This window comes from Pelophylax lessonae (genome assembly GCF_965119305.1).
Source record: "Pelophylax lessonae genome assembly, chromosome: 9".
NCBI classification, from domain to species: domain Eukaryota; kingdom Metazoa; phylum Chordata; class Amphibia; order Anura; family Ranidae; genus Pelophylax; species Pelophylax lessonae.
The window spans coordinates 5,135,277-5,158,036 of NC_138776.1; the positions used below are offsets into that span (position 1 = coordinate 5,135,277).

General features: G+C 43.7%; 1 protein-coding gene across 1 annotated transcript in view; it reads right to left on the bottom strand.

The window, feature by feature from the left end:
- The window catches only part of LOC309564142 (complement C1r-A subcomponent-like), a gene marked incomplete at its 5' end in the record, with an annotated part of 131,530 nt that extends 122,915 nt beyond the window's left edge, over positions 1 to 8,615 (bottom strand). The window contains one exon of the mRNA XM_082268771.1: positions 8,305 to 8,615. Within this exon, the coding sequence (XP_082124897.1) occupies positions 8,305 to 8,615 (311 nt within the window). The remainder of the gene's footprint in view (positions 1 to 8,304) is intronic.
- Between the last annotated feature and the right edge of the window lie 14,145 nt (positions 8,616 to 22,760).

Consider the following 22,760-nt stretch of genomic DNA (forward strand, 5'->3'; position numbering starts at 1 on the left):
ACCTCTAAAAGTGCCTGATGGCCAGGTATGTTTTTCCCTCTATAGACAGCATGATTGCTAACCTGAAACCCTGAGCTGTTCAAGTGAAAATCTGTGCATTTCTGAAAGGTCTCTGACCATCTTCTGTACTGTGTCCCCCATTTCTGTCTCCTGTACTGTGTCCCCCATCTCTGACCATCTCCTGTACTGTGTTCCCCATCTCTGACCATCTCCTGTACTGTGTCCCCCATCTCTGACCATCGCCTGTCCGTGTCCCCATCTCTGACCATCTCCTGTACTGTGTCCCCCATCTCTGACCATCTCCTGTACTGTGTCCCCCATCTCTGACCATCTCCTGTACTGTGTCCCCCCATCTCTGTATCCTGTGTGTCCCCCATCTCTGTCTCCTGTACTGTGTCCCCCCATCTCTGTATCCTGTGTGTCCCCCATCTCTGTCTCCTGTACTGTGTCCCCCATCTCTGTCTCATGTACTGTGTCCCCCATCTCTGTCTCCTGTACTGTGTCCCCCATCTCTGTCTCCTGTACTGTGTCCCCCCATCTCTGTCTCCTGTACTGCGTCCCCCATCTCTGTCTCCTGTACTGTGTCCCCAATCTGTCTCCTGTACTGTGTCCCCCGTCTGTCTCCTGTACTGTGTCCCCCATCTCTGTCTCCTGTACTGTGTCCCCCATCTCTGTCTCCTGTACTGTGTCCCCAATCTCTGTCTCCTGTACGGTGTCCCCCATCTCTGTCTCCTGTACTGTGTCCCCCCATCTCTGTCTCCTGTACTGCGTCCCCCATCTCTGTCTCCTGTACTGTGTCCCCCGTCTGTCTCCTGTACTGTGTCCCCCATCTCTGTCTCCTGTACTGTGTCTCCCATCTCTGTCTCCTGTACGGTGTCCCCCCATCTCTGTCTCCTGTACTTTGCCCCTTAATCTGTTTCCTGTACTGTGTCCCCCATCTGTCTCCTGTACTGTGTCCACCATCTCTGTCTCCTGTACTGTGTCCCCCATCTCTGTCTCCTGTACTGTGTCCCCCCATCTCTGTCTCCTGTACTGCGTCCCCCATCTCTGTCTCCTGTACTGTGTCTCCCGTCTGTCTCCTGTACTGTGTCCCCCATCTCTGTCTCCTGTACTGTGTCTCCCATCTCTGTCTCCTGTACGGTGTCCCCCCATCTCTGTCTCCTGTACTGTGTCCCCCCATCTCTGTCTCCTGTACTGTGTCCCCCCATCTCTGTCTCCTGTACTGTGTCCCCCATCTCTGTCTCCTGTACTTTGCCCCTTAATCTGTTTCCTGTACTGTGTCCCCCATCTGTCTCCTGTACTGTGTCCACCATCTCTGTCTCCTATACTGTGTCCCCCATCTCTGTCTCCTGTACTGTGTCCCCCATCTCTGTCTCCTGTACTGTGTCCCTCATCTCTGTCTCCTGTACTGTGTCCCCCGTCTGTCTACTTTACTGTGTCCCCCATCTCTGTCTCCTGTACTGTGTCCCCCATCTGTCTCCTGTACTGTGTCCCCAACCCGTTTCCTGTACTGTGCCCCTTAATCTGTCTCCTGTACTGTGTCCCCCATCTCTGTCTCCTGTACTGTGTCCCCCATCTCTGTCTCCTGTACTGTGTCCCTCATCTCTGTCTCCTGTACTGTGTTCCCCGTCTGTCTACTTTACTGTGTCCCCCATCTCTGTCTCCTGTACTGTGTCCCCCATCTGTCTCCTGTACTGTGTCCCCAATCTGTCTCCTGTACTGTGCCCCTTAATCTGTTTCCTGTACTGTGTCCCCCATCTGTCTCCTGTACTGTGTCCACCATCTCTGTCTCCTGTACTGTGTTCCCCATCTCTGTCTCCTGTACTGTGTCCCCCAATCTGTCTCCTGTACTGTGTCCCCCATCTCTGTCTCCTGTACTGTGTCCCCCATCTCTGTCTCCTGTACTGTGTCCCCCATCTCTGTCTCCTGTACTGTGTCCCCATCTCTGTCTCCTGTACTGTGTCCCCCATCTCTGTCTCCTGTACTGTGTCCCCAATCTGTCTCCTATACTGTGTCCCCCATCTCTGTCTCCTGTACTGTGTCCCCCATCTCTGACCATTTCCTGTACTGTGTCCCCCATCTCTGACCAGTGTTGCCAACCTCCCGGAGGGAAATTTGCTGGCAGAACGTCCAAAATTTACGGACGGCACCAATTTTTTTACTGGCATTGCAAAAATGTACATAAACAGGCTGTTTTCAGTGCTAAACAGTGCAAATATCAATACTTAAACTATAAACATGTAGATAGAGCTATTAGCAATGTGTTTAGGTTCAACAAAAGTCAAAAACCATATTTCTCCATTAACATGGAGAGGTGAAGGGGGCACAGGAGCAGGACACTGATGTCTTCTGCCCCCGGGCCCTGACTCCTCTCTCTACTACTCCAGTCTGCAGTGCGCTGCTAGCTGTCGGACTCGGGGGGTGAGAAAGAAAACCAACGGAGCTTCCCCTTTTTAGGTGGAGCTCTGCTTTAAATAACTGTTGGTTGCAAGTTGAAGTAGTACATCCACTGGAAAATACAGAACTGTCCATTGCATTACAATTAGTGGTGCTACAATTGGCTGTGCTATTCCCCCTAGTGGTGCTGCCCATACCTTGGATCAGAAAGGTCCATATTTAGAGTCCAATTATCTGGCTGCCCATAATCGATCGAGTCCCAATAAAGGTTGACAGTGCCAGTTAAACGGTTACATACTTTAATCACTAAATATGAGGTCCAAGATAAAGGAAAGGATGAGTCAGGTGGACAATATCCCAGGGGCTCTGCTCTAACTAACATCTCTCATTAATTATTTCTGCTGAAGGGATTCTTAGGCTCGGAGTCGGAGCCGCACTCACCAGTCCTCTCCTCTGCTCTTCTGTGCTCTGCCTCGCCCTCTGCTGCCTGTCACAGTCTGCTCTGTCCAGTGTCCAGTCTCCACCATCCATCCAGCTGCCAGCAGCATCTTCTAGTTCTACTCCACGGTGACGGAGACGCAGACGGAGTCCACACACAGAGTGAGTCCACTCCGCAGTCCACACGCACTGTCTGTCAGCGGCCGGCGGGAAAACTTGAATGAGGGCGGGGGCGGAGGCAGGGGCGGGCGCAGGCGGACCTGCTGCATGATCTCTGCGAGAGAACTCGGGAGTCGGGAATCTTCGGAACTGCGCACCGCACATGCGCAGTTCCGACCTTGCCGCCGCCGCCGTAGATTTACTGGCACTTTTCTCCTGCTACGGGCATTTACGGGCAGGAGAAAAGTGCCCTGTTTTAACGGGCTGTCCGTAAATCTACGGGCGGTTGGCAACACTGTCTCTGACCATCTCCTGTACTGTGTCCCCCATCTCTGACCATCTTCTGTACTGTGTCCCCCATCTCTGACCATCTCCTGTACTGTGTCCCCCATCTCTGACCATCTCCTGTACTGTGTCCCCGATCTCTGACCATCTCCTGTACTGTGTCCCCTATCTCTGACCATCTCCTGTACTGTGTCCCCTATCTCTGTCTCCTGTACTGTGTCCCCTATCTCTGTCTCCTGTACTGTGTCCCCTATCTCTGTCTCCTGTACTGTCTCCTGTGTGAACACAGCCTCTGGCCATCTCCTAGAGCCTCAAGCACGGAGGTGGAAACATTATGCTTTGGGGATGTTTCTCTGCTAAAGTTATGGGCTGACTTTGTTGCATTCAAGGGCCAATGGAGATGGCCATGTATTGTAAAATCTTTGATTATTATTATTATTATTATTATACAGGATTTGATAAGAACCTTCTTCCCTCAGCCAGAACACTGAAGATGGGTCGTGGTTTGGTCTTCCATCTTGACAATGACCCAAAACATATCGTCAAGGCAACAAAGGAGTGGCTCAAGAAGAAGTACATTAAGGCCACAGAGTGGCCTAGCCAGTCTCCAGATCCTAATCCTATAGAACATTTGTGGAGGGAGCTGAAACTTTGAGTTGCCAAGCAACAGCAAAGAAACCTTAAGGATTTAGAGAAGATCTGTAAAGAGGAGTTTACCAAAATCCCTCCTGAGATGTATGCAAACCTGGCCACCAACTACAAGAAACGTCTGACCTCTGTGCTTCCAACAAGGGTTTCTCCACCAGGTACTAAGTCATGTTTTGCTTGGGGAATCAAATACTTATTTTACTCACTGAACTGCAACTCAATTTATAACATTTGTATCATGTGTTTTTTTTCTGGATTTTGGTTGATATTCTGTCTCTATCATATAAAATACACCTATGATAAAAATTATAGATCCGCCATTTCTTCGTAGGTGGGCAAACTTACAAAATCTGCAGGCGATCAAATCATTATTTTCCCCACTGTAACCTGGGCTAAGGGGGGGGGGGGGGGAGTGTCTAGGAGACCTTCTTTGTAGAACCCCCAGCCACTCCTCATCTCCATGTTTCTAGAAAGAGCTATTTGTCCTGCAAAAATGTACATTCGTTCTGTGTGAATGCCGGCAAAGTCAAATGTTGCTAGGCTATATTTTCTCCAGGTTGGATAATCTTCATGAATGAGGATGTAGGTGGGGTGCAGCATGGTGTGGCAGAATAACACTCTCAGTCCCGGTGCAATGAAAGAACATGGATTGAAATAATGTAGAGACTGTTAAAAAAATAACCCAGTGAAGACACCCCGACCGGGAGCACTCACAGGTCCAACAGCATGTAGAGAGCAGACTGTAGCTGAATGTCAGTGTCTGAAGAGAGAGGAAGAATGCAGCCTGGTCATCTTGTGCCCGACAGGCAGGTTTCCAGAGAGGTTGCGAACCCTACACTTTCCCTTCTCATCAGGAGCCTTTTCCCTGCTGCTAGTGCTGTCCCTAACAGGAGGGGTATCTGTCCCTACTCTCCCAACTCGCAAATGCACTCAAAACCTGGGAGCCAGGGCCTTAAATAGGCTCTGCTTGACCCATGATGGCTGGCAGAGTCCCATGGGGCAGCAGCATTGAATTGGATAAATAGCAAATAAATAGCAAATAAACGCCCAGACAACGTCTTTTGATGACGAAACGTTGACGACTCCAGACATAACGTCCACACGCCCCCTTACTGAGCCGGCCTACTGCTTTTGTACTGTTTTCTACGCTGATTGGATACATGCGTGACGCCGCTGTTGGATCTTCAGCTGCCATATCTATGTAGAGAAAAATGTGAAGGCGCCTGGCCCTTTTTTGAAGATGTTAAAACCTGCTGCCCTTTTAATTGTTAAATAACAATAAATAGGTAAATAAATGGTAAAAAGGCGCTGGTAATCTTGAGTAGAAATTATAAATATTTAAAATTGTGTGATCTAAAAAACTTTTTTAAACCTTCACATAATTAGGTACAAATATCAATGGTGCAAACATATACAATATATATAAAACTCATTAATATATAAAGTGCAAGTGCCGTACAACAATTTGTGCAAAGATAAAGTGCTTAAATGTGCAACCACGCATAAATTAATTGGTTATCATAAACTCTTGTACCAAAGAAATAGATAAATTATATCTCAAAAAATCATAAACAAATATTGTGACCACTAACGCGGTGTTTTAAGTGATTAAAGTGCTATATGTGCTGTATGGGTAATTAATAGTCCAAGACAATTCATGCAGGGAAACAAACTGAATAAATCAATTGCTTGGATCTTGAGTGCTCCAGGTGATGGGGTGTGTCACTCTTTGCTTCTTACCAGATTGAAGCAGGTCTCAAGGACCCCCAACGCCTGCGATCCCTTTATATAGGTGGATCAGACCTTACCGACTCCTCTTTCTTTATAGAATATCCTGCTCCTTTTCCTCCTATTTTTCCTTATGTGTTACTCATACAGATAGAGCCCACATAAAGAAAGACACATAAGACAGCCAAACATAGTGTAATACTGCTTGATTTAATAAAAATGCATAATCATTACAGTGATTGGCTCCTTACATTTAGTTGTGCCCTCCTGGCACTGGGCAATTCGCATTGGTTTCTGCGGGTATCAGGGAACAAAGCTCTGCGAGTATCTGCAGTACCTCTTCTTGAGTCTCCTTCCCCCCTGCTAGTGTGCGGCGGCCGGTGTACGTCCTAGCCTGTATACCAATGCTTCTACTCGCTACTTCTGGGTTTAGCAGAGAAAATGGCCCGTACGGGGATCGAACCCGCGACCTTGGCGTTATTAGGACCACGCTCTAACCAACTGAGCTAACCGGCCAAATCTTGCTAAACCCAGAAGTAGCGAGTAGAAGCATTGGTATACAGGCTAGGACGTACACCGGCCGCCGCACACTAGCAGGGGGGAAGGAGACTCAAGAAGAGGTACTGCAGATCCTCGCAGAGCTTTGTTCCCTGATACCCGCAGAAACCAATGCGAATTGCCCAGTGCCAGGAGGGCACAACTAAATGTAAGGAGCCAATCACTGTAATGATTATGCATTTTTATTAAATCAAGCAGTATTACACTATTATTGGCTGTCTTATGTGTCTTTCTTTATGTGGGCTCTATCTGTATGAGTAACACATAAGGAAAAATAGGAGGAAAAGGAGCAGGATATTCAATAAAGAAAGAGGAGTCGGTAAGGTCTGATCCACCTATATAAAGGGATCGCAGGCGTTGGGGGTCCTTGAGACCTGCTTCAATCTGGTAAGAAGCAAAGAGTGACACACCCCATCACCTGGAGCACTCAAGATCCAAGCAATTGATTTATTCAGTTTGTTTCCCTGCATGAATTGTCTTGGACTATTAATTACCCATGCAGCACATATAGCACTTTAATCACTTAAAACACCACGTTAGTGGTCACAATATTTGTTTATGATTTTTTGAGATATAATTTATCTATTTCTTTGGTACAAGAGTTTATGATAACCAATTAATTTATGCGTGGTTGCACATTTAAGCACTTTATCTTTGCACAAATTGTTGTACGGCACTTGCACTTTATATATTAATGAGTTTTATATATATTGTATATGTTTGCACCATTGATATTTGTACCTAATTATGTGAAGGTTTAAAAAAGTTTTTTAGATCACACAATTTTAAATATTTATAATTTCTACTCAAGATTACCAGCGCCTTTTTACCATTTATTTGCCATATCTATGTGCCTGCTTATGTTCGTACTATTGTCAGTAGTTTTTTAATAAAATTATACATATGTGTTTACGGGATTACGCTATGGTCCTTTGTTTTACTTTCCTCCATACATTCATTTGACCATCATGGGGTGACTAAGAGGGATTGATCGTTCCATGGTGCTATCCACTTTCCCTTGGATCCATTGAATTTAAGTGAAAACATCCCTTTGCTTGGCGAGGCTCTCTCGTTTATTTGAGTAGCCATGGCACTTTGGTAAGCTGCTCTTATTACTTGTGCACCGAGGTGTCCCCATCCCACACATTCCTGGGTGTCACGGGAAGGATTGCTTTCACATTATTTTCACTTGAATTTTTTTGGACTTTCACCATTACTATATTCTTTTTTGGGACTTTATTCACTATAATTCCCTTGGACATTTCTTCCATTCCTTTAGATGATGATTTTTTTAATGTAAAATTTATTCATGTTATTTTTAGCGCTACACTTTTTTATTATTATTGTAGCATTGAGTTGGATGCTTCTCCAGTGATCCAGGAAACCATAGAGGAACCATGTACCCCTTGACTTCTTCTCCAATTGCAGTGCTGCTGCACATAGAGCACCACCTGCAGTGGAGAAAGAAGACTGCACCTGCCTACAAGGATAATACTGCATTTGGGCCACTAGATGGAGTTAAAGGTCATAATAAAATAAATACTTAAATATTATAATAAATAATACGATGATAGTCAGTTCCATGTGGTGGTCATTATGTGGTATTTTTCTGATTCACTCTACTGTGTATGAATAAAAAATATTCAACCTGGAGAGAATATAGCTTATTAACAATTCATTTTGCCGCCATTCGCACAGAACGAAGGTACATGCAGTCTTTTAGGACGAATAGCTTTGCCATTTTTAAAGAAATTAACCACTGAGTTTTGTGAATGTTCCTCGTTGTGTAGCCATGAAGAAGGGGACATTCTAAGACTTCCAAAATGTGTTGGCTTTTAACTTATTTTAACCAATAAGGCAGAGCTGAATTATCTTTGGGTATCTGTTGTGGCGTTCTTCACAATTTATCTTCTCTGTTTGACATGAGAATCCCCATCTACAATAGTGACTTTGTTTTACAGGTGCGGCTTCTTGCTCAAAATGAATTGTAGCTTTTTGGAGTGTTTAGGTCATAGTTGTGCCGTAGATGGATCCGCAAAGCCTTCAAACTTACCATTGGCCTTTTGGTTGCTTCTCTAATGTCCTTCTTACCTGACAACTTGGGCTGAGAATGTGCCGCCCAACCCATGCGCCACTGCCACTCTCGCTATGTATCCTGGGCTCTGCTGTCCCTCTTGTGGGCTTGTGACAGGCATGGCGGGAGTCTGTAGGTAGAGGGGTGGGAGATCAGAAAAACGTAATTCACTAATCTCACCTCTGGTGAAAGAACCTGGAAGTGACGAGGATTTAACCACTTCTGGTTTTGGGCTGTCATTACTCTGGCTGCTGTGGTCAGAAAAGAAGCTTCTGAAGCATAATCTGTGCTTCACTTCATCAGCTTCAATTGGGTCCATAGGTGACATCATGGATCTAAAAGTCCCCTAATGTCTCCAAAAAGAGGACTTGTCACTTCCATTATGCTATCGTATAGGGGTGTGTTATCCCCCTTTGTCTGTAGTCTCCAAACTGTGGCCCAGGGCTAGATGTGGCCTTTTGCTTGTCTTTATCTGGCCCTTGGGGCACTATTTCACCATCTGACACCAATGATGGGGCACTATTCCACCAACTGACACCAGTGATGGGGCACTATTCCACCAACTGACACCAATGATGGGGCACTAGTCTTCTTATTGATATTAACCACTTCAATACAGGGCACTTTCCTCCCTTCCTGCCCAGGCCAATTTTCCCCTTTTAGCGCTGTTGCATTTTGAATGACAATTGCGCGGTCATACAACACTGTACCTACACCAAATTTATGTCATTTCCCCTCCACAAATAGAGCTTTCTTTTGTTGGTATTTGATCACCTCTGGGTTTTTTCCTTTTTGCTAAACAAATAAAAAAAGACAGAGAAGTTTGAAAAAAAAAAAAAAGTTTTTTTGTTTATGTTATACAATTTTGTAAATAAATATGTTTTTTCCTGCACTGATGAGACTGCACTGACAGGCACTGATGAGGAGGCACTGATGGGGCGGCACAGATAGGCACTGATATGTGGCACTGATGGGTAGCACAGATATGCAGCATTGGTGGGCACTGATAGGCGGCACTGCTAGGCACTGATAGGCAGCATTGATGGGCACTGATAGGTGGCACTGATGGGCACTGATGGGCACTAATGGGCACTAATGGGCACTGATAAGCGGCACTGGTGGGCACTGATGGGCGGCACTGATCAGCACTGATGGGCGGCACTGATGGGCACTAATGGGCATTGATAGGCGGCACTGGTGGGCAATAATGGGCACTGGTGGGCGACACTGAAAGATGGCAATGATGGGCACTGGTGGGCAGCACTGATAGGGAGGGCACTGGCGGGCAGCACTGATGGGGAGGGCAATGGGGGGCTCCCTGAGCCCTGATTGCCATCCCTGGTGGCCATAGTGGGCATCCCTGGGGTCATAGGTGGGCATCCCAGGGGTCATGGGTGGGCATCCCTGGTGGTTCTACTGGCACCCCCCCGAGGGTCTGCACTGGTAATCAATGATCTGATTACCAGTGCCGACCCCCCCCCCGTCAGGGGAGCCGCCGATCGGTGCTCCTTTACTCATGCCTGTCAGGCACGAACTAAGGAAAGCCGATAAACGGCTCTTCCTGTTTACATGGTAAAGAGCTACGTCAGTAGACTCTTTACCGAGATCGGAGATGCAGGGTGTCAGGCTGACACCTCGCATCACCGGTCGCTGCTCAGGATAATACAACCACATTCCCGCCATCAATCTGTTATAGGGTGGGCGGGAAGTGGTTAACAATGGGGCACTATTTTCCCCATAAAACCAACAATGGGACACTGATCCTGGGGCATTTTGTACACCCACTAGGCACAATCTGTCCCCCCTAAAGCCTGAAGGACAGTAAATTGGCCCTTTGCTTAGAAAGTTTGGAAGCCCCTGCCCTATGTGATATCAATAAAGTTAAATGTAAAAAGAAAAGTATAAAAAAATAAAGCAAAATATAATAAATAAATAAAAACACAAAAAAAGGTAAAGCCCCCCTATGTATACACACATATAAAGGCAAACACGTTTTGGGTGAGCCTACATGCGAATACACAGAAGGACTATACAAGAAAGCTCTGAATGTCCTATTAAACCACGATGATGTGGTTACTGACCTTGAACCGGATATTCTGGAGAGTGAAGTCAAGTGGGCCTTAGAAAGCATTGCTCATAACAAAGCTAGTGGAAGTAATGGTATCTCAGCCGAGTTATTTGAAACCCTAAAAGAAGATGCTGTAAAAGTGCTGCACTCAATATCCTAACAAACTTAGAAAACTCAACAATGGCCACAGGACTGGAACATTACATTCCGATACCAAAGAAGGGCAGCGTCAAAGAATGTTCAAACTACCATACGATCGCACTCACCTCACATGCTAGCAAGGTTATGCTGAAAATTCTACAAGCTAGGCTTCAGCAGCGTGTGAACCGAGAGCTACCACAAGTACAAGCTGGATTTCCAAGAGGCAGAGGAACCAGAGATCAAATTGCCAACATTCGCTGGATCATGGAGAAAGCAAGGGTGTTCCAGAAGAATCTCTACTTCTGCTTTATTGACTACAGAAAAGCCATTAATTGTGTGAATCACAACACAAATACTGAAAGAAATGGGAAAACCCGACCCCTTACCTGTCTTCTGAGAAACTTGTATGCAAGTCAAGAAGCAACAGTTAGAACAGGACATGGAGCAACTGGCTGGTTCAAAATTGAGAAAGGAGTGCGGCAAGGATGTATATTGTCACCCTACTTATTTAACTTATATGCAGAGTACATCGGGCGAAATGCCAGGATCGACGAATCACAAGGCGAGATTAAGATCGCAGGGAGAAATATCAACAACCTGAGATCTGCAGACGATACCACACTAATGACAGAAAGTGAAGAGGAACTAAAGAGTCTCTTAACTACTTGCCTACCGGGCACTTTCACCCCCTTCTCATCCAGGCCAATTTTCAGCTCTCAGCGCTCTCACACTTTGAATGACAATTGCGCAGTCATGCTACACTATACCCATATGAAATTTTTATCATTTTTTTCACACAAATAGAGCTTTCTTTTGGTGGTATTTAATCACCTCTGGGTTTTTTATTTCTTACAAAAAAAAAAGAAAAAAGACAGAAAATTTTGAAAAAAAAAAAAAGTTTTTCTTATTTTCTGCGAGTAAATTTTGAAAATAAATAAAATGTTCTCCTTCACTGATGTGCGCTAATGAGGCGGCACTGATAGGCTGCACTAATGGGCACTGATGAGGTGGCACTTATGGGCACTGATGAGGTGGCACTGATGAGGAGGTACTAATATGCCGCACTGATGAGCACTGATAGGCGGCACTGATGAGCACTGATAGGCGGCACTGCTGGGCACTGAGAGGTGGCACTGCTGGGCACTGAGAGGTGGCACTTCTGGGCACTGAGAGGCGGCAGTGACGGGCGGCACTGATGGGCACTGAGAGGCGGCACTGATGGGCACTGAGAGGCGGCACTGCTGGACACTGATGGGTGGCACTGATGGACACTGACGGGTGGCACTGATGAGCACTGATGGGCGGCACTGATGAGCAGCACCATCAGTGCCCACAGTGCTGCCAGTCAGTGCTCATCAGTGCCTAGATGAGCAGGCACTGATGGGCACTGACTGGCAGCACTATGGGCACTGATTGTGGGCACTGATGGAGGGCACTGTGGACACTTATGGCGGGCACATTTTATTTTATTTACCTTTGTTTTAATCAGGGCACTGGTGATCAGTGCCCTAATTACATTTTTCTTTGTCCCCGAACGGCTGATCGCCTCTCTCCTTCCTCATACTGCAGTCTCTGTGTGAGGAAGGAGTGCTAGCGATGAGAGATGATCTCATATCTTTACATATGAGATCATCTCTCATTGCATGGGCCGATCACGTGGTAAATGGCCGATGTGATTGGCCATTTACCACGATCTGTGATTGGCTGTGTCCAAGGGACACGGCCGACACAGATTTTCCCCGATGCGCGCTCACGGGAGCGCGCCGGGAGCCTGTCTCTCGTTTAAAGACGGCCTCCCGGAAATGTGAGTCCGCGCTGTAGCCGGCTATAGCGCAGATATGCAGAAGTTAATGAAGGTGAAAGACGAGAGCGCAAAAGCTGGCCTGAAATTGATCATGGCAACCGGTCCCATCACTGCCTGACAAATAGAAGGAGAAGAAATGCAAACAGTGACAGATTTTATCTTCCTAGGCTCCAAGATAACGGCAGACGGTGACTGTAGCCATGAAATTAGCTTCTTGGAAGGAAAGCAATGGCAAACCTAGACAACATTATATAAAGCAGAGACATCACTCTACCGACAAAGTGCCGTATAGTCAATGCTATGCTATTCCCAGTAGTAACCTATGGCTGTGAAAGTTGGACCATAAGGAAGGCTGAACGCAAAGAATTGATGCTTTTGAACCATGGTGTTGGAGAAGTCTCTTGAAAGTCCCTTGGACAGCAAGAAGAATAAACCAGTCAATCCTGATGGAAATCAACCCTGAATATTCACTGGAAGGACAGATCCTGAAGCTGAAATTTAAATACTTTGGCCACCTAATGAGAAGAGAGGAAAGACCCTGATGCTGGGAAACATAGAAGGAAAAAGGAGAAGAGGACAACAGAAAACAAGATGGATAGATAGCATCATCCTAACCATGAATATGAAGTTAAGCAAGCTCCGGGAGGCAGTGGAGGTCAGAAAAGCCTGGAGCGCTATGGTCCATGAGGTCGCGAAGAGTCGGACACGACTAAACAACTGAACAACAACAACAGGCGACAACTGTTCCACACATGTTACATATTGCAGAGTAATGATTCTAAGGCCGTCCTTCGCCGTTACCCTAAATGTGCGCTGTAAAGGCTTTTAATGTGTGTTCTACAAGCAATTTTGGGACAAATGTTTTTCTCCATTTCATGAGCACACGCAATTTTAAAGCTTGACGTGTTTGGTATCTGTTTACTTGATACAACCTCAGCTTTTACCTTTAGGGTATTGTTTTGTATTTGCTTCACTTTAATTCATTTTAGTGTTTTTTTTTTTCTTAAAATATTGATTTGATAAACATTATTTTGCAAAAATCATGGGACATAATAAAATTGCAACTACCATATTTCTCTTCTACAGGGCCTCTGCTTTCAGAAAATATAGAATTGTTTTAAGTCATTTTCAAGCCAAAAATTCAAATTTTAATGTATGCAAAAAATATTCCCAAAATTTTTAAAAAATGGAATTGTAAATTGTGGGGTATTTAGGTATAACCTGATCCTGATTGGTGCTTCTCCAGGACATTATCCTATATTTATTTTGATAGTTCCTTGGCCCTTGCAATTCATTTTAGATACATTCCCTTACAAGCTCTGTAGTCCCCCCAGATACAGATGTATTGATTTTGGGATCATCTGACACTTTAATGGCACACAGGTGGTGGTCTCCATTCATCTTTATCATGTGACCTTTGAAGGCAAATGCTTGTGCCAAAGATTATTTATAGGATTACAAAAGGGTGAATACTTTTGCATTAACCACTGCTGGCCTAGAATATTTTCCCCCTTAACCCCTTCCCGACCGCCTGCCGCCTTTTTACTGCGGCAGTGCTGCCCCCCTGTGCAAACCGACTAAGACCTACGTCGGTCGCGCGCCCGCAGCTAGGGGGCGGGCGTGCGCCGCCCGCGGCGTGTTCCCGCCCCCACTCGGCATCGGGGAAGCCGATTCCCCGCTGAGACAGAAGAACGGTCGGATGTTGTAAACGCAGCTGACTGTTCTTCTCTCTTGAATGATCATAGAGCTCCTGTGATCCTGCCATATAGGATCACAGGTCTCTATGATCATTTCACAAGCCACGCCCCCATACAGTTAGAATCACTCACCTAGGCTCACATTTAACCCCTTGATCACCCACAATGTTAACCCCTTCCCTGCCAGTGTCATTAGTACAGTGACAGTGCATATTTTTAGCACTGATTACTGTAGTAATGTCACTGGTCCCCCCAAAAGTGTCAAAAATGTCAGTTAGGGGTCAGATCTGTCCACCGCAATGTCGCAGTCCCGCTAAAAATCGCAGATCGCCGCCTTTACTAGTAAAAAAAAAAAAAAAAACAATAAAAATGACATAAATCTTTCCCGTAGTTTGTAAACGCGATAACTTTTACGCAAACCAATCAAAATACGCTTATTGCGATTTTTTTTTTTACCAAAAATATGTAGCAGAAAACAAATTGGCCTAAAATGTTAAAAATTGTGATTTTTAATTTTTTTTTTGGGAGAATGTTATATAGCAGAAAGTGAAAAATCTTGTTTTTGTTTTCAGAATTGTCGCTCTTTTTTATTTATAGCGCAAAAAATAAAAATCTCACAGGGGATCAAATAGCAGCAAAAGAAAGCTCTATTTGTGGGAAAAAAAGAACATCACTTTTATTTGGGTACAGCGTCGCACGACCGCGCAATTGTCCGTAAAAGTAACGCAGTGCCGAATCGCAAAATATGGCCTGGTCATTAAGGGGGAAAATCTTCAGGTCCAGAAGTGGTTAATGACCAGGCCATTATTTCCAATTCGGCACTGCGTTATTTTAACTGACAATTGCATAGTCGTGCGACACTGTACCCAAATAAAAATTGATGTCCTTTTTTCCCTACAATTAGAGATTTCTTTTGGTGGTGTAGCACTACTCCCAAGGGAGCTTCTGGTTACGGGTCCCTCTGGGTTACCATTAGCAACAGTAGAAGAATCTGGCATTTTCCAAGTGTTTTTACCTCAGACAAGAATCAGACAAGAATCAGTCCAGTTTCTCTGTTTTTCTGTCAGTATGGGGTGCTATGTGTACATTCATGAGGAAGAAGAATGAACTTAAATGATTTTAGCAAATGGCTGCAATATAACAAAGAGTGAAAAATTTAAGGGGGTCTGAATACTTTCCGTACCCACTGTATATATACACCTAGACATATATAGGTGTGATAGTAGCAGAAATATATGCTTGCGCTAATGAAATCATTTACACTAATATGGTTACGCTCCTATAACACCTATATATGTCTAAGTGTAAAATACATATAAGTATGTGTGTATATATACCACTATACACAAGTTCAGATGTTTTGCCTGCCTCCAAAACCCCCCAAAAAAATGCCTGCAACAACACACCAGGGCATTTTTTTTGACGCTAGCGTTTTTTTGGGCATTTTTTTGGGTTCTTTGGAGGCAGGCAAAACATCTGAACTTGTGTATAGTGGTATATATACACACATCCTTATATGTATTTTACACTTAGACATATATATAGGTGTGATAGGAGCGTAACTATATTGGTGTTAATTATTTCATTAGCGCAAGTAGTTTTTTCTGCTCCTTTCACACCTATATATGTGCAGGTGTATATATATATACATACATGGGTGTGTATATATACCCCCTATACACATGTTCAGATGTCATGCCTGACTCCAAACATGTGCTCAAAAAATCCCTATAGACGCCTGCAGCCAAAAAGCAAGCTAACAGGGGCGAAGCCATATTACTGCAGCGAAAGTGACTTCAGAGAAACTAGCTTTTCTCTATAGCAGTCACCCTGACATGGAAGGGTTTGGTCACCCTGCCATGGCAGTCACTATCAGTTCACCCTACACTACATTACGGTCACCCTGGCACTTAACACTTTCCCTACAGAAACTAAATTTTTGCATCTAACTAAAGTGTAAAAGAGCACCCTAACTACACTAGATATCCCTTTCCTCACACTAATAAATGCTAAATGACACTTTTAAAGTAAAATTAACAGAACTGCTTCCACTCTCTTCCATGTCCCTGTATAACAATGCTAGGAATTTGGTGGGGGCTATCTTATATACTGGGGGGGCGTATTCACTAATGATTGGACTATGGACCCCCTACTCACTCCAATCACATTCCTAGCATTCTCCTGCCCCCCTGAATTGGCTTTTACTAATGGTTTTGGTCCAATCACAGGCTTTTAAAGCCCATTTCCTGTCCCATTGCATTTTGGTCGGTTCTGGTGGCCGAATTCCGAACTTTTTAACCAAAAAGTTTTAAATTCGGCCGAACCTCGAACAGTCAATGTTCGGGTCGAACCGATGGTCGACCTGAACCGTTCGATCATCCCTGCCATTTGCAGCCCACTAGGCCTTTCCATGTTTGTTTTAGAGCCATTTTAGTGCTCAAAAGTTAGGGTCACCATTGACTTCAATGGAGTTCGGGATAGGGGTAAAGTTCGGGTTAAGTCCGAGTCACGAACACAGACTTTTTTTTTCAAGTTCGGCCCGACCCGCCGAACCCGGACATCCAGATGTTCGATCAACTCTGGTCTTGACTTGAAAAATTTGGGGTCTATTACACTTTAGCTCTCTCCTCTGCCCTTAAAGCATCTAAACACACCAAGATCGATGTGATAAGATGCTTTCACAATTTCCCAATGGCGCTGTTTATATCTGGGAAAATCAAAGTTATGAAATGCTCGTAGCCTCCGGTCTTTTAGGCCATAGAGATGAATTGAGCCATTCTGGTCTCCAATCGGCTCTATGGTTAGCTGGCGGAACCACCGGCTGAATTTTCGGGTTCCCCCGGTGGGACAGGAAAGCCAGACAAAACCGAGGAAGCCGGGGGGAAGAGGGCATTCCCTCCCACTGCTTGTAAAAGCAGCCTAGCAGCATATTAGCTGCTAGGATTGCTTTTGCATGAATGCCGACCGCCGGCTGAAAAAAAAACGATACCAAGTTGATGCCTAAACCTGCAGGCATCATTCCAGTATAACCACTCAAAGTCATTAGAAATGGGTTGATGCAGGGCAGTATTCTAATGGTGGGCATACCACCGATTGATCAATGCGAATGGAGGAATCTGTTAGGTTCTCTTTTTTCCTTGTTGTCCTTGTTGGGCATATATTGTAATGTTCTTTTTTCATGCAGCCTGTGGGAATGAAAAAAAAAAACCTAACACATTCACATTGATCAATCTGTGGTATGCCCAACATTAGAATACCGCCCTGCATCCACCCACTTCTAGTGATGGGCATACATGTACTGTTCTTTTTTTTCATTCAGCCTATTGGCTGAATGAAAAAAAAAAGAACCTAATAGATTCCTCCAATCACTTTGATCGATGTGGACGAAGAAGTCTCAAGAAAGCCAAGAAAAGTGAATAAAAATATATGGCAAAGCATAGGGACAATCCACTGCTATGTCCAACCAAGCCCCTATGCTTCGCCATATATGCTCTTTTTTTTAACTGTGATGGTGAAATCACCTCATACAGCACTGGAGTCACTGATTTTATGTATTGCAAGAGCAAACCCTGCTGCTTTCAAAATAAGCAAATCAGTGCTGCAGCTGAATGGCATTACAAAAAATGGTCACTTCCCCCATCTATAACTGGTCTTAACAGCAAGAAGCACTGGAACGCATGTCAAAAAAAGCCAAGGAGTTTCCAGTCACAACTTACCAACCAGCCTGTGACCAGCCGAATTAACCTTTCTAACAGTAGGCGTTAAAAACAGGGGTTTAGTTACACACATTTGCAAATACATGCATAAGCTGCAGGCCACGGCAAGGCACCCTGATATCTGCAGACCCTAACACTACCTTTAAAGAGTCTCCACAGGGAGAGCACATGTATTCTGATGGATAGATGGAGGACAGGTGACTGGAGGGAGCCCACCCCGCCTTAAAGGCACAGGGTCACATTGCACAATGGAAGCAAAGGTGTCGTTGAATTACCTGACCAATGTAAAAACAAAAATACAAAAAATGGTCACTTCCCCCACCTATAACTGGTTTTAACAGCAAGGAGCACTGAAAGGGCAAACGCATGTCAAAAAAAGCCAAAGAGTTTCCAGTCACAACTTACCAACCAGCCAGCGACCAACTGAAATAACCTGTCTAATAGTATGTGTTAAAAACAGGGGTTTAGTTGCACACATTTGCAAATACATGCATAAGCTGCAGGCCACGGCAAGGCACCCTGATATCTGCAGACCCTAACTCTACCATTAAAGAGTCTCCACAGTGACAGCACATGTGTTCTGATGGATAGATGAAGGACAGGTGACTGGAGGAGCCCACCACTCCCTAAAAGGCGCAGGGTCACACTGAACACCCAGCACATTGCACAATGGCAGGAAAAGTGTCAGTGTGTTACCTGAGCAATATAACAACAACAACAATACAAAAAATGGTCACTTCCCCAACCTCTAACTGGTCTTAACAGCAAGGAGCACTGGAAGGGCGAACACATGTCAAAAAGAGCCACTAAAGTTGCTGATTTTAAATATTGTGAGAGCAAACCCTGTTGCTGTCAAAAAAAGCAAATCGGTGCTGCAGCTGAATGGCGTACCTGCAAAGCAAACAATGATTAGTGATAAAACACAGTATCAATACAACTTTAACTCAATAAAACAATTTTTTTTATTGCAATTTGTGCCAAAAAAAGAGAGTGAAAAATACATGGTGACGCATATGGGCAATGCACCCCTATGTCCACCCCAGCCCCTATGCTTCACCATATATGCTCTTTTTTTAGCTGTTGTGGTGAAATATCCTCCTACATCGCTGGAGTCACTGATTTTACGTATTGTGAGAGAAAACCCAATTGCTTTCAAAATAAGCAAATCAGTGCTGCAGCTGAATGGCAAACTTTGCAAACCAAACAATAGTTAACGATAAAACACACTATCAATAAAACATTAACTCAATAAAACTTTTCTTTTATTGCAATCTGTGAAAAAAGAGTATAAAATATATGGCGACGCATAGGGGCAATACACCTCATGTCTACCCAAGCCCCTATGCTTCACCATATATGCTCTTTTTTTTAACTGTGGTGGTGAAATCACCTCCTACAGCACTGGAGTCGCTGATTTTACATATTGTGAGAGCAAACCCTGCTGCCGTCAAAATAAGGAAATCAGTGCTTCAGCTAAATGGCATACCTGCAAAGCAAACATCGGTTATCGATAAAACACAGTATCGATAAAACATTAACTCAATAAAACTTTTAATTTATTGCAATCTGTGCCAAAAAAGAGTAAAAAATATATGGCAACGCATAGGGGCAATCCACCCGCTATGTCCACCCCAGCCCCTATGCTTCCCCATATAAGCTGTTTTTTAAACTGTGGTGGTGAAATCACCTCCTACAGCATTGGAGTCACTGATTTTACATATTGTTAGAGCAATCCCTGCTGCTGTCAAAATAAGCAAATCAGTGCGGCAGCTAAATGGCATACCTGCAAAGCAAACAATGGTTACCAATAAAACACAGTATCAATAAAAATATTAACTCAATAAAACTTTTAATTTATTGCAATCTGTGCCAAAAAAGAGTAAAAAATATATGGCAATGCATAGGGGCAATCCACCCCTATGTCCACCACAGCCCCTATGCTTCGTCATATAAGCTTTATTTTTAGCTGTTTTGGTGAAATCACCTCCTACAGCACTGGAGTCACTGATTTTACATATTGTGAGAGCAAACCCTGTTGCTGTCAAAATAAAGAAATCAGTGCTTCAGCTAAATGGCATACCGGCAAAGCAAACAACAGTTATCGATAAAACACAGTATAGATAAAACATTAACTCAATAAAACTTTTAATTTATTGCAATCTGTGCCAAAAAAGAGTAAAAAATATATGTCAATGCATAGGGGCAATCCATTCGCTATGTCCACCCCAGCCCCTATGCTTCGCCATATAAGCTCTTTTTTTAACTGTGGTGGGGAAATCACCTCCTACAGCACTGGAGTCACTGATTTTACATATTGTGAGAGCAAACCCTGTGGCAGTTAAAATAAGAAAATCAGTGCTGCAGCTGAATGGCATACATGCCAAGCAAACAATGGTTACTGATAAAGCACAGTATCAATAAAAAAAATAACTCATTAAAACTTTTAATTTATTGTAATCTGTGCCAAAAAAGAGTAAAAAATATATGGCAACGCATGGGGGCAATCCACCCGCTATGTCCACCCCAGCCCCTATGCTTCGCCATATAAGCTCTTTTTTTAACTGTGGTGGTGAAATCACCTCCTACAGCGCTGGAGTCACTGATTTTACATATTGTGAGAGCAATCCCTGTTGCTGTCAAAATAAGCAAATCAGTGCTGCAGCTAAATGGCATACCTGCAAAGCAAACAATGGTTACCAATAAAACACAGTATCAATAAAACATTAACTAAATAAAACAACTTTTTTTATTGCAATCTGTGTGCCAAAAAAGAGTAAAAAATATATGGCAATGCATAGGGGCAATCCACCCCTATGTCCACCCCAGCCCCTATGCTTCGTCATATAAGCTCTTTTTTTAGCTGTGGAGGTGAAATCACCTCCTACAGCGCTGGAGTCGCTGATTTTACATATTGTGAGAGCAAACTATGTTGCTGTCGAAATAAGCAAATCAGTGCTGCAGCTCAATGGCATACCTGCAAAGCAAACAATGTTTTTTTTTTCCAAATATAAACTTTTATTCAGGAAATTCTCATAAAAATACATACATTTACATTCCAAGTGAAATTTACACCATTTTTTTTCACACATAATTTAATCTTCATTTTCCACTTTTTGTCTCTTATATTCCTTCTCTTTCCCCCCCCCTCTTTCCCTTTCTTTTCCCTCCCCTCCCTCCCTCCTCCTTTCAAAGAAAAAAAAAAAAGAAAAAAAAACCCTCCCCCTTTTCTTAATTTACTCCTTCTTCCACGGCGAATGACCAAGACATTCAGTAAGCTCTTCCAGGCTGCTTTTATCCTATTATAAGTTGCTTCCCTTCTTCTGAAACTATAAATTGGTCCCATACGTCCCATACTTTCTAATATTTTCCCTGTCTATTCTGAGAGGTTGCAATCAATTCTTCCATTCTCCTTATTTCCTCTACTCTGTTTACCCATTCTTTTATCAAGGGGGGCTGTACTTTTTTCCAATTGCTTGGTATACATGCCTTAGCTGCATTTACCAGATATGGGACAATCGAGTTTTCATATCTCTTTGTCGGGATATCTGACAGATGCAGCAGAAAAAAGGCTGCTTTTTCCTCTATTCTACTTTCCGTAAATTTCTGAATTATATCTTTTACTCTTCTCCAAAAGGGTTTTACCTCCGTACAGGTCCAGAGAATATGGACCAGCGTGCCTACTTTTTTTTACACCTCCAACATTCACTAGATTCTCTTGGATACCAATTATGTAACTTCTCAGGTGTGATGTACCATCTCATCATAAACTTATAGTTCATCTCTTGAGTCTTGGTACATCTAGCTGGTTTAAATGCTAGTCTTACTATCCTCTGTACCTGCACCTCTGTTAATTCACACTCCAAGATGCATTATACAATTTCACCATATACGGTCCTAAGATATGGAACAGTACCTGGTAATATTGTACCGTTAGACCGTCTGGGCCAGGTGCCTTCCCAGGGTTCATTGCTTTAACTGCTTGTTTTATTTCCTCTAATGTAATCTCAGCTTCCAAACTTTCTCAATCTTCCTCTGAGAGTCTAGGTAGTTGTTATTGTACCAGGTACTGATCCATATCTTTTTGTTGGGGGGGAGTCTCCTGCAAATCAAACAGCGAAGTATAATATAGCTGAAATTCCTTCAATATTTGTGTGGGTAAAGTTTTTTTAATTCCCTCTCTCTCGAGGTAATATATGGTATATAAGATCTTGTCCTCTGCTCACGAACAGATCTAGCCAATACTTTCCCACATTTATTACCCGCCTCATAATTTAACTTGCGACACCTTTGTAAGGCAGCTTTTGCTCTATACTGCAACAAATCTGTTATCTGTTTCCTGACTAGTTTTAGCTCAATCAATATTGCATCTATCGGTCTTTGTTTATGTTCTGTCTCAAGTTCCTTAAGTTTTCCTAGAAGTTGTGACAGTTGCTCATTTCTTTCTCTTTTGATACGTGCTCCATGTTTTATAAGTAGCCCTCTCACCACTACCTTATGGGCCTCCCAGAGTATTCCCACATTACAGTCTGGTTGCTCATTTATTTCAAAAAAGCTTTTCATTTCTTTCTCGACTTCCTTTAGTATCTCTTCTCTTTGTAGTAAGCTTTCATTTAGCCTCCAGAAGCTCCTCCCCTGTGCCGAATTCGCTGTTAAATTATATGACAAAGATATAGGTGCATGGTCTGACCATGTGATACTGCCTATACTTGTCTTTTGAACTGATTGTAATTGGGCATGTGGTAAAAAAAATCAATTCTAGAATAGGCCTTATGCGGTGTAGCACAAAAGTGTACTCTTTTTCAGAGGGATGTTGTAACCGCCATGCATCTATGAGTTGAGCATTATATAATGTTTTTAAGATCTTTTTATTCCTTCCTGCTGGGGAAGTCGATGTCCCTGTTGATGTATCCAGTACTGGTGTCAGTGGGCAATTAAAGTCTCCCCCCATGATTAACTGTCCCTCTGAAAACCTCATAAGTTTCTCTACTGTCTTAGATAAAAATCTATCTTGTCTATTATTGGGTGCATATATTGTTGCTATGGTTAT